This window comes from Dryas octopetala, chromosome 4, assembly GCF_963921425.1.
Source record: "Dryas octopetala chromosome 4, drDryOcto1.1, whole genome shotgun sequence".
Classification (NCBI taxonomy): Eukaryota; Viridiplantae; Streptophyta; class Magnoliopsida; order Rosales; family Rosaceae; genus Dryas; species Dryas octopetala.
This window is the reverse complement of record NC_141369.1, coordinates 18,003,963-18,018,387: the sequence shown is the minus strand read 5'-3', so window position 1 is coordinate 18,018,387 and position 14,425 is coordinate 18,003,963. Positions and strand designations below refer to the sequence as shown.

The 14,425-nt window shown below is 35.7% G+C and overlaps 3 protein-coding genes across 3 annotated transcripts; all 3 read left to right on the top strand.

The window, feature by feature from the left end:
- Nucleotides 1–1,581: 1,581 nt before the first annotated feature.
- On the top strand, nt 1,582–2,414 carry LOC147287589 (LURP-one-like protein (DUF567)). Its single transcript, XM_086239798.1, has 3 exons — nt 1,582–1,819; nt 1,918–2,153; nt 2,280–2,414. The coding sequence occupies exons 1-3, from the start codon at nt 1,582–1,584 to the stop codon at nt 2,412–2,414; spliced, it is 609 nt and encodes a 202-aa protein (XP_086095924.1).
- A 686-nt stretch (nt 2,415–3,100) lies between these two features.
- Nucleotides 3,101–5,944, top strand: LOC147287588 (translation initiation factor eIF-2B subunit alpha). Its single transcript, XM_086239797.1, has 5 exons — nt 3,101–3,654; nt 4,204–4,356; nt 4,445–4,586; nt 4,941–5,182; nt 5,526–5,944. Exons 1-5 carry the CDS (start codon nt 3,184–3,186, stop codon nt 5,730–5,732), a joined length of 1,215 nt encoding a protein of 404 aa, XP_086095923.1. The 5' UTR covers nt 3,101–3,183; the 3' UTR covers nt 5,733–5,944.
- Nucleotides 5,945–12,176: 6,232 nt separating this feature from the next.
- On the top strand, nt 12,177–13,426 carry LOC147287587 (FCS-Like Zinc finger 17-like). Its single transcript, XM_086242152.1, has 2 exons — nt 12,177–12,609; nt 12,840–13,426. The coding sequence occupies exons 1-2, from the start codon at nt 12,317–12,319 to the stop codon at nt 13,027–13,029; spliced, it is 483 nt and encodes a 160-aa protein (XP_086098278.1). The 5' UTR covers nt 12,177–12,316; the 3' UTR covers nt 13,030–13,426.
- Nucleotides 13,427–14,425: the final 999 nt, after the last annotated feature.

Genomic DNA, 14,425 nt, shown 5'->3' with positions numbered 1-14,425 from the left:
CCCAGGCAATCTCTCTCCGGTCACGGACTTCACACCCACATGGGTTTGATCCAGGACCTAATTTCTGACGAGGGAGTGATCGGGGAAGAGACCCAGAGCCTGAGACAAAGCCGACTTGAGAAACAAGAGCTCCTCCTCGGTTCACTACCTGCTGATTCGTCCAATCTTGAGCTCTCTAACGCTACCGTTTTGCGACTACCGATCTCCGCCGCCGCTGGACCTTTGAATCGAAACGATAGGAGGTTTGGGTGGGAGAGGGGTGCGACAGGGTCGGGGGGAGGGGTGGGGGAGGAGAAGGGGGTGGCCTGGGTGGGGGCTGGGTAGAGAGTTTTTTTTTTTCTTTTAATTTTTTTTTTTTTAAGTTTTGCTTATGCAGCGGAAAAGACCTAATTGCCCCTCCACATGGGTTTGATTCAGCCTTGCATCAGGTAAAAGACCTAATTGCCCATCCACGTAAGCGCCACGTCAGCTGCTTTGACGGATCCATAGACGGACATGACGGAATATAGTATTTTGTAAAGTTCGGGGGGCAAAGTGGGAGGAATGAAGTTTCAGGGGGCAAATTGAAAATCGAAGTTACTTTCAAGGGGCATTGGCGCGAATAAGCCTTAAATATATAAGATGTTAAAGGGTACTAAATCCTAATTTAATGTAAAAGATTTCAAAAGCACTCTCTAGGCCAAATATTCCACATAATTTAATGCCGCTTTTTCTTTGTATATATATATTAGCCATATAGGGAGCATGCAGAATGTACATTTTGTCATGTACCTGCAGGCAGTCAAGTATACATACAAAATGTAAAAATCACAAGGGAATTATATATGCAACCACTTAGCTCTCAAATTTTAGTGATAATTTCTAACCTACTCCTTTGGCCACTGTCATATACATATGGTTTTATGTGCAAAAACAAAGTAATATGGTTTAAACTTCAGAAGTCAGTAAACCAAGTTTGAATAGTTTTTCAGTAGGTTTGAAAAGAGTGAATATATATTTAACGTAATTAATTGGAAAACCAGTTATAAATTAATTATAACCCCAGCATATCGATCTGGAACTGAACCATATGCTATGCAATGTGCAAATTCCATGACAGTTGCAGATGGTAGGTGAGCTCAGAGCTCTTGTATTCAGCTGAGCTGAGCTTCAGACAGCAACAGTACTGAAACCCCCAGATGCATGTAACCAGTTAGTGATAAGATTCAATTAGTTAATTATATAGTCTCATTAAGGCCGGCAACTTAATTGGTATTAAGAATGGCTTTTTAATTACCCTTTTTGGGATGTGTTTGAGTGATGCCTAAGAAAAAGTCTGAGAAATAAAACAGAAGAGACATAATATATATTATTATATTAAAACTTTTGCATTCTCTCATGCATATAGCTAGATCTTCAAAATTAATCAAGCAGATTCATAGATATATTATCAACTGTTATTATGACCATAAAATAAAATGATAATATATTGTATTTATTTCTTTTCACCTAGCTTCCCCACATGCCTATGTTTTGAAGCATATAAGACCTCTTATTTGTTGCTGATTATAGACACCCAATAACTTAATTGTCTGTGATCATATGTCAAAGGTTCATCCCCAGGCACCACTTTCCACTTCATCCCCTGCATGCTACATCACTTCAAAACAAGAAACATTCACAATATGGATGAAGTCTCTAATAATGAATGGCAATGGCTGCACTGTCTTCGATTCCAATGGTCAAATTCTGTACCGCGTAGATAACTACGACTCCAGGAGTAGTGGTGAAGTTTATCTTATGGATTCCAAAGGCAAAACCCTATTCACCATACTAAGAAAGGTAATTTTAATAGCACTAGCTGCGACAACACCATTTTGAAGTGTTATACTAGACTTATTATGTTGACAATCATATATATATGCTTTTCTCTATTGCAAAAATTCAAATTGCTTGGGCTTTGGGAGGGCTACAGATCATTCACAGGTACAGAAATCAACCCCAAAAGGCCTAGCTTTCAAGTTAGAAAGTGTTTTGGGTTGTCTATAGGGAAGACATCATGTAAGGTTACTGTGGGACTAGACAAGAATCAACCAGACCACTACAGAATAGAAAGCTTGACTAGCAAGTCATCTTGCAAGATACTAGACACGTTTGGAAGGCATGTTGCAGAGGTAATTAGATTAATTAAATTAGTCTATTATTACTTTTTGCCATTTTTAATTGAACTGAAAGGTTACTGATGCATATATATATCATGTCAAGGCTAATTCGATCATGGTGTTTTGATGAATATACAGATAAAGAGAAAGCAATCAACATGTGGGGTGGTTCTAGGAGAAGATGTTTTGACAATGGTGGTAGAGCCCTTCATGGATCACTGTCTCATTGTTGGGCTTCTTGTTGTGTATGGTCTCATCAACTATAAAATGTGAAAGCTTGGAAGCAAACATCATGGTCAAGTTGTATTGAAATAGTAACTGGTTATTGAGGATGTGCATGTGAGTGGCGTTTCCCCACTTCTTTTTCATGGAAAAACATGGAGTAAATTTGGACTGTAATTTGTAAATGATCCAAATGATGAAGAGAGATTTAAGACTGCAGTGGGTGAACTTGAACAATTACTTCAATTGGGCTCCAATTTTGTGTCAAATTCTGGAAACTAAACTTAGATGTCTTTGTCTATTGATTTGTAACAAATTCGCATCCAATCCAATTTACATATTGCAATCTAATGGATTGGATGATCCGTTTTCAAATGAAGAAAACATCCGTCGTGTGATCCAATCCATTAAAGTTCTTGAAACTGACCAAATTAAATTGAATAGGATTGGATCGGTCAGTTTGAACAAATTAGATTGAATTTTGAACACCCCCTACTTATACTGCTATAAATGCTCGTCTTCAATACATCAAACCAAAAAAGTCCAACAAGTCCCAAAGAAAGGAGGAAAAAGCCTGCAACGGGAACTATACTATACGACGTCGTTCGGTTCTCACATCGTTTATAGCCTTATTTGCGTCGTTTTGTACAACACGACATGATAACATCACCATAATACGATATTACCCTCAGCTAGTCAGCTTAAGTGCTTAAACACACTGATCGGAATATTTTAATCACGACAGTTAACGGCAAATTCGCATTCGCCTTTTATTTTCTCTTATATTTTCCCGAGAAAGTGACGAGCCACGTACGTTTTAATGTGGAGGAGATCAGCCTCGTTCATTCTCGACAAACAACAAAACGACGCCGCATCGGCCACCAAACCCGAGTCCCTGACTCTCGCCTCCCCGCCACCACAGTCCCCGTCCATGGCCGACGCTGTCCAAAGCCCTAATGTCAAGATCTCCGCCTACTACCAGACGCGGGCGGCCCACCACGGCGTCGTCACCAGCGACTGGCTGGCCCAGGCCCAGGCCGCCGTGGGCCGCAACCCCGATGACCAAGGCCCAATCGAAACTGAGGCTGATGCCAACTCCAAGTCTGCTTCTGATTCCGATTCCGGCAAGCCCTTCAGCGTCATCGAGGAGTTCAACAACTGGCGGAAGCAGCCCGATTTGGCGGAGGCCGTGGCGGCCATTCGGGCCTTGGCGTCTGTCATCCGGTCCAGTGAGGCCACTACTATGATGGAGCTCGAAATTGAGCTCAAGAAGGCCTCTGACTCTCTTAAAGTGAGTTGCTTTTTCAGCCCTATGCTATGCTCTGTTTGTTTCTCTGGAAACTAGTTTCTGTGATTAGGTCAATTTTTTGGGAAATTTTTTCAGTTTGGGAACAAGTGTGTATATATGTAAGAATCAGAATTTGGTCTTTCTGAAGATATCCCCATGAACACTGTGGAGCCTTAATTACAAAGCATTTTGGGCGCTTGAAATTGGAACAAAAAAACTCTAATGTTTGGGCATTATGATTTGATTCTCTGAAATAAGTAAGCGATCAATGTACATGTGAACTTCACTATTTAGTTTCATTTTGTTTTCTCATTGATCATGGATGATTTACTAAACTTACTTCTCTGTTTTCTGGATTGGGTTTTTCATTCTTGGATTGGTATTGCCAACTTTATTACTGTTTAAACTTAATTTGGGGAATTAATCTAGTTGCCATGATGTATTCTCTTGCTAAATCAAGTTACAGCATAGCAGGAGAGGTCAAGTTATAAACTTCATTAAGTTTACATATAGAAATCTAAATTAATGTGATTTACCCTTCATGTGCTTCAGTCATGGGACACGACCTCTATTTCTTTGACTGCTGGATGCGACCTGTTCATGCGATATGTTACTCGAACTTCGGCTTTAGAGTATGAGGATTTCAACTCAGCCAAGTCTCGTTTGATTGAACGTGCGGAAAAGTTTGGGGAGATATCTACTAAGGTACATGGCCTAATAACAGCTCTTTTGAGTTAGCTTTAACTACTGTGTTATCTTCCAGTTATTCAGTCACGCTTTTCTTATACTGCAGGCACGCAGAATCATTTCTGTGCTTAGTCAAGACTTTATATTTGATGGTTGCACCATCTTGGTTCATGGTTTCTCTAGAGTTGTCTTAGAAGTACTGAAGACTGCAGCACAGAACAAGAAACACTTCCGAGTTTTCTGCACAGGTTCTCTTCTTTGTCATGCAGTCCATTATGTTAGTGTATATAAACTGGATTAAGACAGATTTAACAACACAAAACCAGAATCCCCATCTTCTTGGCATCTTGTATATGGAATATTCAGATTTCGGATTTTTAATCTGTTTTTTTTTTCTCTTTACATCACCACAGTAGATAGCTAGGAAGGTTGTTGTTAATGTATGTTGTGTATTATGTTCTTGTTATTCAAGTTATTTGTAAGTAATGGTTAGTATGAGTATTCAGGCAAAGAAAAAAGGATTAGTTTGAAATATTTTCCTCATGTTTGGTTCTGCTTTATTTGTCTGCCATATGATTAATTTTTTATGCTGTAAACTGCAGAGGGAAGACCAGACAGAACAGGGTTACGGTTATCCAATGAGCTGGCCAAGCTTGATGTTCCTGTGAAGCTCCTAATAGACTCTGCCGTGGCATATACAATGGATGAGGTTAACATGGTATTTGTTGGGGCAGATGGAGTTGTTGAAAGTGGAGGTATTATCAATATGATGGGAACATATCAAATTGCACTGGTGGCACACAGCATGAACAAACCAGTTTATGTGGCTGCGGAAAGCTACAAGGTACGTTATAATGCGTTCTACATCTAGTGAAGGAATTAATGTTGTATCATTTAGGTAAACTACCTATAGCCAGGGTAATGAGTTTCTTGCATTTAGCACATGTTTTAGCAAACACCTACAAAAAAATTTCACAATTCTTTTGCTCCATACCTGGCACATGTGGCTTACTATTTGGCAGCATTATATCCACATGTCATATAAGCAGCCATGTCAAAGAGTAAGAGTTTCTATAAGATTTAAGAGTAGGAATAGCAATTTTCCCTTTAGGCATTTGTAGTTCCACACATCAATGTTTGTTCATTGGTTCCGCAAAACGTTACATGTTTGATCTGTTGTGTTCCAGTTTGCTCGTCTTTATCCATTGGACCAGAAAGACATGGCCCCTGCATTACGCCCCATTGATTTTGGGGTACCCATTCCATCAAAGGTTGAGGTTGAAAGGTCTGCCCGCGATTATACTCCTCCTCAGTATCTTACTCTACTCTTCACAGATTTGGGTGTACTCACTCCATCCGTAGTCAGCGATGAGCTTATTCAGCTGTACTTGTAACCATCTATGAATATGCACTTTTTTTTCTCTCAGATAGAAACATGTCGCTTTTTAACTCTTTTCCCCCCAAATTAGGGAAGAATTTTGTATTTTGCTTAGATTGTTTGTCATATATCACTTGGTAGTACTTAGGGAAAGAAGCTACTCTAAACGCTTGGTAGTACTTAGTTTCTTTTGCAATTCCAATCTTGTTATAATTGTTGGATTTTGTATTTCTACCTATTAAAATGCTCATAACACAGAAATGAAAAATTTTAATTAATTGAGCAAATCTAAAATTTTAAAATCAAATTTGAATACATATTCACAGTGAAGATGTATTTTTCAGATCTGATTAAATAAATTTCATTGGAGCCAAAAAATCATCCCCATCAAAGGGTTAGTAATTAGCATATTTTGTAGGAGCCAAAATCACCACCCTCATAGCACAAGGCATATCAAAAAACAGTATTATTCGAGACAGAATGTGTAATGTCAGCGCTTGCGATATACGTGAATCCCTATCTTAATAGGAAGAGATTCCTTTTCCCCTTAATTAATCTTAGTCCTCCATACTTACCCAAAAAAAAAATAGTCCTATAATTTTAGGATACTACTCTGCCAAGGACTCTTATCCACACAGACTTCTAGTGAGGACTCCAATTACTCTATGGTTTCGTGATTCAATGTGTATTGAAGAAGAAGATGAAAGATTTGTAATTGCAGAAATAAGATGGATTAAGAGGAAATTCAATGTGTATTGAATCCTTCTGTTATTTCATAATAAAAAATTCAGAGTTATTGTAATATTCGATCTCCTTCTCCAAGTAAAGTCATCGAATCGGTCCACTGCGAACCTCAGCATATATGTGTATATGCCACATATATTATACATAGGACAGTACTTGGGTCACCTCTAAAGGTCACCCCACCTCCCAAAATTGCAATTTTGGTAATGTCGGCGCATAATTGGAACAGTTCACTTTTTAGATCACCTATTATAGATAATCTCTGCAAAAAATCAACTCAATCAAAAATTGTTTGGTTATATAATTTTTGTCGATTAAAAGTAAAAAATCACTCTTTAATCGGAAACCATCGTTTTTTTCTACTTAATTTGGCAATAAATATATAACTAAACGATTTTCAATTGATTTGATTTTTTGCAGAGATGATCTTTAATAAGTTATCTAAAAAGTGAACGAATCCAATTATGCACCGAAATTGCCAAATTCGGAATTTGAGGAATGGGGTGATCTTGGAGTACCCCAAGGGGTAACCCAAGTACTGTCCTTATACATACGGCCATATGGGTGCATATATGGCCCCATGCATATAAGCATGGTATATTTAACTAATAAGTTAGTATTTATTGGGGAGGAGCTTCTCCCTGAGGTCTGCAACATCAACCTCTTCAAAGTGAGTCTCTGGAATCCAGTTGCCTGTCTTTGGATCTCTCATCCAAAAAGCTTGATGCTGATGCTGATCATCTGCTACAACGCTGCCGCCGGATTCTTTTGTCACCGTCCTCGCCATTGTCACTGCCGGCTGCACTCTTACAGTACTACCACTCTCTGCTGCAACCTTATACCATCGCCTGCTGCACGCACTAATTAATTAATTAAACACATTATATTATAAGAACAATTGAGAAAATGAAAAGAAAGATACCAACTATACATGATGATTAATAAAATGATAACTCATACATATATTAATTAATTTGTGTGTAAAAAAGAACAAAATATGTATACCAACCTGAGAACGAGAAAAGGGTTTATAGGAAGCTTAGACATGATTGGAGTTTAGAGGTAATAGAGATTTGTATAGGTTTGGGCACGTTTGATAGGGATTGGGAGATGGGCCGATATGAGTATATAGACATATAGGTGTAGGGTTTATGAGGATGAAGGATAATATATAGGCAAAGAGTGGCAAATTGTAATAGTGGTGGAATTCGAATTTGAGAAGGTTTTGAAAACCCGCATACATACCTGCCACTATCTAATCACATGATGTGAGTTATTTTAATTTTATCGTATGGAAAATATATTTTATTCTTAATTATATATATACGGATATACCCAACATTTTCTGCATTGTAATTTACTAAATTCCCCTGCGAGAATAAAATGAGTGTTCAATGGGCCATATGCATAAAGGTCCGGTTGACTTTTATGTATCAAATTTCAATGTTATTTCATTTTAACTACCAAAATATTTATGTCATTTTAGTTTGGATACTAAACTTTAATTTAAGTACTAACTTTAAAAAACATAGTTCTACCAAGCTGGTACGACTGTTTTAACAATCACAACATTTTTATTGATTTGTTGTTTTTTCAATGTTTGCAAGGCTTAAACTTTAATGTTTAGTCTCTAGGTTATATGACTTCATACCCAAACCTAAATCAAAAGTATTAAACTCTTATAAATTTTGAATTTTTATGACTTTCAACGATAGTCACAACTGTGACTGTTCGACAATCACAACTGTATAGCAAACTGATTTGTGATCTAATCCAAAATGTTTTATTCTAGGTTAATACCTAAACTAAAAAAAATTAGTGTATTGTTGTTTTACTGAAAAATTATTAATATTTAATATTTAATCCTAATTTTCTATACGCATAAATCGTCAGTCTGAATCCTAAATGTGGAATCACTGCCCCTCCTTAGGGACAAGGACTAGTTACTTAAATGCATCTTATTCCTCTTGGTGGGTGTTGCACTGGCAGATTCATATCATATACTTAATGCTTTCTTGTATTGCAAGTTTAGTCTTAATTAACATTTAACAACATATATTACATGCATCCCATACATACATGCATCTTATATGGCTTTGGATAGTAGAGGGCCATGCATATATGGTCTTATTATTTGATGCTAGAGATTAACCAATGATCTTCAAGCTCGTTAATCACACCCTCATCAGTAGTAAAAATTAAGATTATATAGTCAATAGGATACTAGAATATTGGTCCACACTCCACACATACATGGCTTTAATTGAATGGTAGAGGACTGGCAAATGGTCTTATATTCTGGAAAACGGTACCAAAATTTACCTTTTCCAGCTAGTCAATTATTCCTAAACAAATTGCAAAAGCCATTGATTCTCAATACAATACCCAAACATAAATATAAGGGAAGAAAAACAGGAAGATGCATGCCTCATCTTGTTCTAGACGCTTGTAGAGAATGACGATTTCTGATGACGATATATATATTGTCAATATATATAGAATAATATAGAGAATGACGATAAACATCTTATCAACATAAATATATATCTTGTCAATATATATAGAAATCCAATTAAGTTTTAGATTAATATAGAATAATATCGTATATATTGAAGCTGAAGGAAGCATCTTTGCAAAAATTAACTCTGTGGGGTCTGATCCCCATATACACATTAGTGCATATATGCATCCCACTTTTAGTTAGAATCCACACTAATTAACTATAATTTGCCCATGTGTACGAGTTCACATACAGCACCTTCTATATATCTACTTCTATCTATAACCTTTTGATCTCATGGGAGATGCAAAGCTATGTACAGTAGAGGAATTTATAAAGTGAGATCGATGACATGCATGCCAAAGTGATCTGAGAATGTTTGGTAGCCATACTTAGCTAGTATTTTCAATTTGATTTTCTATGTATATGCTTTTCCCAACAATTAATTGAACTACAAGCTCAACAACGATGTAAAACATATAACTTTCATAATCAATTTGCACAACTAGCTAGAACTAGTAACTATATTATATATATATATATATATATATATATATATATATATATATGGAGCGACAATGCATGTGAGCTACACCTGTGGCCGGAGATCGAAATTTTGAAGTATGGTATGATACATATTATTGTCACTTTTTCTGAATATTGTACCTTAAACAATCAAAAAATGAAAGGTGCTCGAATGGTGAGGTTAAAAACTAGGAATATCTTAGAAGATTTTCTTTGTGCACATGAGATCTATCTGTCCTTGAAATACTCAGTACTAATGGATGCACATGCATGGCTAGCTTTGCTACTTCAAAAAGTGCTCATCAGCAAATCCTCCAATATTTTTGTAAAGTACTTTTCAACTTAATTGTCATGTAAATGAAAATGGTCTCATGGAATTAAAGGATATATATATAAATTAGGACATGTATATGACTTTACAGTTCCATGAATATATGGTTGCATGCGGCTATATATTAAATTAAATGGATCGAAGTTATAATATGCACCCACCATCAAATGGATATACACAACCTAGTTATCATATTGTTTCTTATAGCTAGGTTGTGTCTATTAGATATATAAAAGGAGACAGTGAGACACCCCTCCTTATTGAGAAACATATATATATATATATATATATATATATAAGGGAGACTTTAGAATCCAGTCCATTTTATGAGTCTTTCTTAGATTAAGACCAGTAGTGATTTAGGGTTTTTAATCAAGTCCTTTTATTTTTCTTTTTTGACGGTTTTATGTTAAATTTTAACTTCGGAATTTTAGGCTCCACCCAAAATTCAGGAGTTATAACCTAACACGTGGCCTCTACAAATCTCACTCTACATCTTAGGAGGGAAAATACCCTTCAAATCGGGGGAAGACTTTATTATGAATTAAAAGAATTTTCTTATAAATTAAAAAGACTTTAGTATGAATTAAAAAAAATTTCTTATAAATTAAAGAACTTTATTATGAATTAAAAAGATTTTTTTTATATAAATTTTAAAACACCTCCGATTTCCATTTAAAAACTGTTTTTCTAAAAGACCCAAGCCTAATTATCTCTATATATAATTAGTTAATTAAGAAGCCTATATCATATTCTATTAATAATGTGCTCTTTGTCTATTTTTGCTTTTATTTTATAATTAGGAAACCTTATTTTTTTAATTAGGTGGATATATCATATATAGAGGAAGCACATTTTTGGGATAATGCTTTTCTTTTTTTTTTTCTTTTTTTTTTGGGTACAAGAGGAGCCGAAGCCCAAAATAAAAACCTAAACAACTACAGCTCTAGGACAGAGAGTACCAAGAGCATTAGTAAAAAGTAAAGAGTAGACCTTAGGAGGGGGGAAATCAAACCAATGATTTAATTTAGCAGGGATTCTGCTTTTCTTTTTGTTTGGTTTATTTAATTCCTTTTGGTACTGTTTAAGGTCCTTCTATATATATGTTATGAGACTATATACATATATATAGAGGCTCATTCTGGTGCGAACGTGCTGACATTCGCATATGATGCTGAGAGCTTGATAGTGCAAAATTTTGTAGTTATTGAGAGCTCAACGCTGTTCAAAATCTCGAAATTAAATCCTAACGTAATGTTTTTACCAAGTTCATTCTATAGCCTAGGAGGGGATCGATTAGGTGAAAAGATGAGGGTTTACCCTCAAAACTCGACTGAGGAAGCAGCATCAAGCGCGCACTGCATTTATAAAAACATCGTCTCGGTGATATGTACACATGTTCGTTGGTGCACATCTGATCGAATCTGTAAATATATATATAGGTCCATCGCACGTTCGCAAGCTCGACCTGGTTTGTCAGTGTTTATGTTATAGTTTAACTCTGGAATTTTGAGTTCCGCCTAAAATCTCATAATTAAACCCTGACATAACGCCTCCACAAAGATCATTCTATACGCCCAAAATCCCAGAGCTAAATTCTAATATAACGCCTCCACAAAAGTTATTTTATACCCTACGAGGGAATGAGGTGAACTATTTGGCCTATACCCTCAAAACCAGGCGGAGAAAGCACTGTTTTAAAAAATCTTCTCCGAACCATTTGTTCGGCAGCACGTTTATATGTTCACTAATCTTCACCAAATCGAATATGTATATGTATATATATATATATATATATTTACAAACACTACAACATAAGCTAAATGAGCACTTTTGACAATTTCGTCTGCTTATTCATCATCATATTTGAAGATGATGATGATGATGATACAAATTTGAATGATTTAATGCCAACAGTATTGTGAGTGGAATAATATCTTCCCGATAATGGGGGACAAGGAATGTGATGGAAATAATTAAGAATTAAAGATTGGTGGCATGCAGATATCCACATATTTAATTTCACAATTATAATCACGTTTTTCATGTTGGACCAAGCAAAAGGTTCCTCTCATGGCTAGTCTCATTCTCTGGTAGGACCGTAGGAGCAAAGAAAGTTACAAAACCAATGGCTGGGAAAATGGAAATGGTGGGTTCAGTCTCATCAAAGCTGACCACTTTTTATTTTTTATTGTGTTTTCAACTTGTTTTAACTTTTAACCCTGCACACAGGAATAAGATGCGGTAATTAAAGGTGGTATAGGACAACCAAATTGCACCACGTGCTTCTCCATGTGCTAATATATGTCTGTATGTGGACAAATTAAGGCGCTTTTAAATATCCATGGCCAAGCCTGAACTAAACTTCACAAAACCCTCATCCATTTTCTATTCTTCTTGTTCTTAATTAAAGCTTTCCAAGTGAGGAGGAGACCCTCAAAGTTCAAATTGATTGACCCTGCAGCGAGTAGCCTAGTACTGAAAAAGCAGAGCAATATATATGAGTGATAAAACCAGCTATGGTGGCTATGGTACTGGCCATGCAGGCAGTACTACCACTACTACTACTAGTCCTATGAAGGGCTTATCATCAATACCATCAGTGGGTGCTGTTGGGTTGAGAATCCTTACACAGATCTCAACACAAGGGAAGAAGTCAAATATAGTTGTGAAATCTGCACTCAGACTGAGGCAAAGACTACCCACAACAACCCACAGATCTAATTGCTTCCTAAAAACATGCCACTTATGCAACAAGGGATTAAGCCTTGATAAAGAGGTCTACATGTACAGGTACTTATAACAACTTAATTATGAATTCATGACATTCCAACTTCATTAATTTAGATTTTTAAGTACTTTATAAAAACGGAATTTCGTTTAATGGGATGTTTCACAACCTTCAAACAGTATTTGAAGAACGCTGTGAGACATTTCGTTGAATAAAATTCAGTCTAAATTTAAAGCTCGTCCATTATATATATATATATGATTTAATTAATTATTAGTGTGAATTTATGCAGAGGTGATTTAGGATTTTGCAGCATAGAGTGCCGAAACAGGCAGATTTTTATAGATGAGATGCGAGAATTAGAGGTTTCTACCAAGCAAATGATAGCATCTTATAGAAGTCAAAATTGTTGCAGCGACTCTCGCCAACAACATGATCTGCCAATCCCTAAATCTCGTCACGCAAAAATATTTGCGCTTTAACTACTAGTCATGAGATCATATATATACTATTTTTATTTAATTAGTACTCTTTTTGTGGTTCACTTTTGGATTCAGCTCACCAAGATCATATATATATGATCATGAGCAGATATATAATGCAGTGTAATTAACACTGCTAAGTAGGAAGAGGAATTAATCAAGGCCCTGAGTTAGTGGAATTGTTTGTGGCATTTTTTAATTGCAGAAACAGATAATGATTGAGATGATTTTGAAGTTTGAATCAGTGTTACTAATTTATTTGTATCCGGGCCTAGATCTATTATGAGATGATTGAGTATGACTTCTCCTAATTATTTTTGCCTATATATCGCTTTCATTTTAAGTCTGTTATAAATTTATAATAAATGGAAAACTTAAATGGAGACTGAGGGAAATTGGAATATCCAATGAGGCCAAATGTCATTTTTAGTTACCTTTACTTTCACAAAATTTTTACTTTGATCTTGTACTTTTTTTTTTTTTTTTGCGATTTTTACTTTTGATACATTAGTAATTAAGTCTAAATAGTTAATATCGTTTAAATTGTTGACGAAAAATCTCACGTGAAGTACGTGCTTCGCACATAAGTGGCATTTTGAACATTTTAATTAGTTCATCTAAATGCTTATTTAATCTCATATCCGCTATTTAATATATTAATTTTGACGTTAAAATTTCTTTTTTTTTCAAATTGATTGCTTTCAATGGCAGGTATGATCTTACATATATAAGTATCCAGGTGGAGTAAGATGTCTGAAATATCACTCACATGCAAAGACATCGGATTTTCCATCATCAATTTAAACAAAGTTAACGATTTGAATTTAATTGTTATCGTATCGGAAGTACATGACTAAAATTGTCAAAATTAAAATAACATGACCAAAATGAAAATTTTATGAAAGTACATGGACCAAAAGTATCATTTGGCCATCCAATAATGAATGTAGAGACATAACGCGTACCTCCACTATGGGACAACACTAGAACTCCACATTTCTCACATGCAATTGCATGTGTGGCGTCACATAAGCTGAATATGTGAATAACTCATATTGGATAATGTGAAACATATGTAATTACTCGGCCAACACATGAGTAAAACTACTCTGACACTATGAAAGGCTTTGGAGCAGCAACAATTGCAATGACACCCTTAATTAGGCGGCCAACCCCCAAATTTTGTCAGCAATATTGGACTCTTCATTGTTTTGGTAAGGGCAGCTTTAATGTCCAAGTTGCACGTACTAGATCAAAAGGGTATTGTGTGCCAAGGTACCATTCTCTCATATATTGAATTTGCTTAAGTACATTATTATGAAAAGGGTGATCAAATATGAAGAAATTAAATAGGGCCGGAAATCATGAACATGAAAATTAACTTCAAGTACTTCAC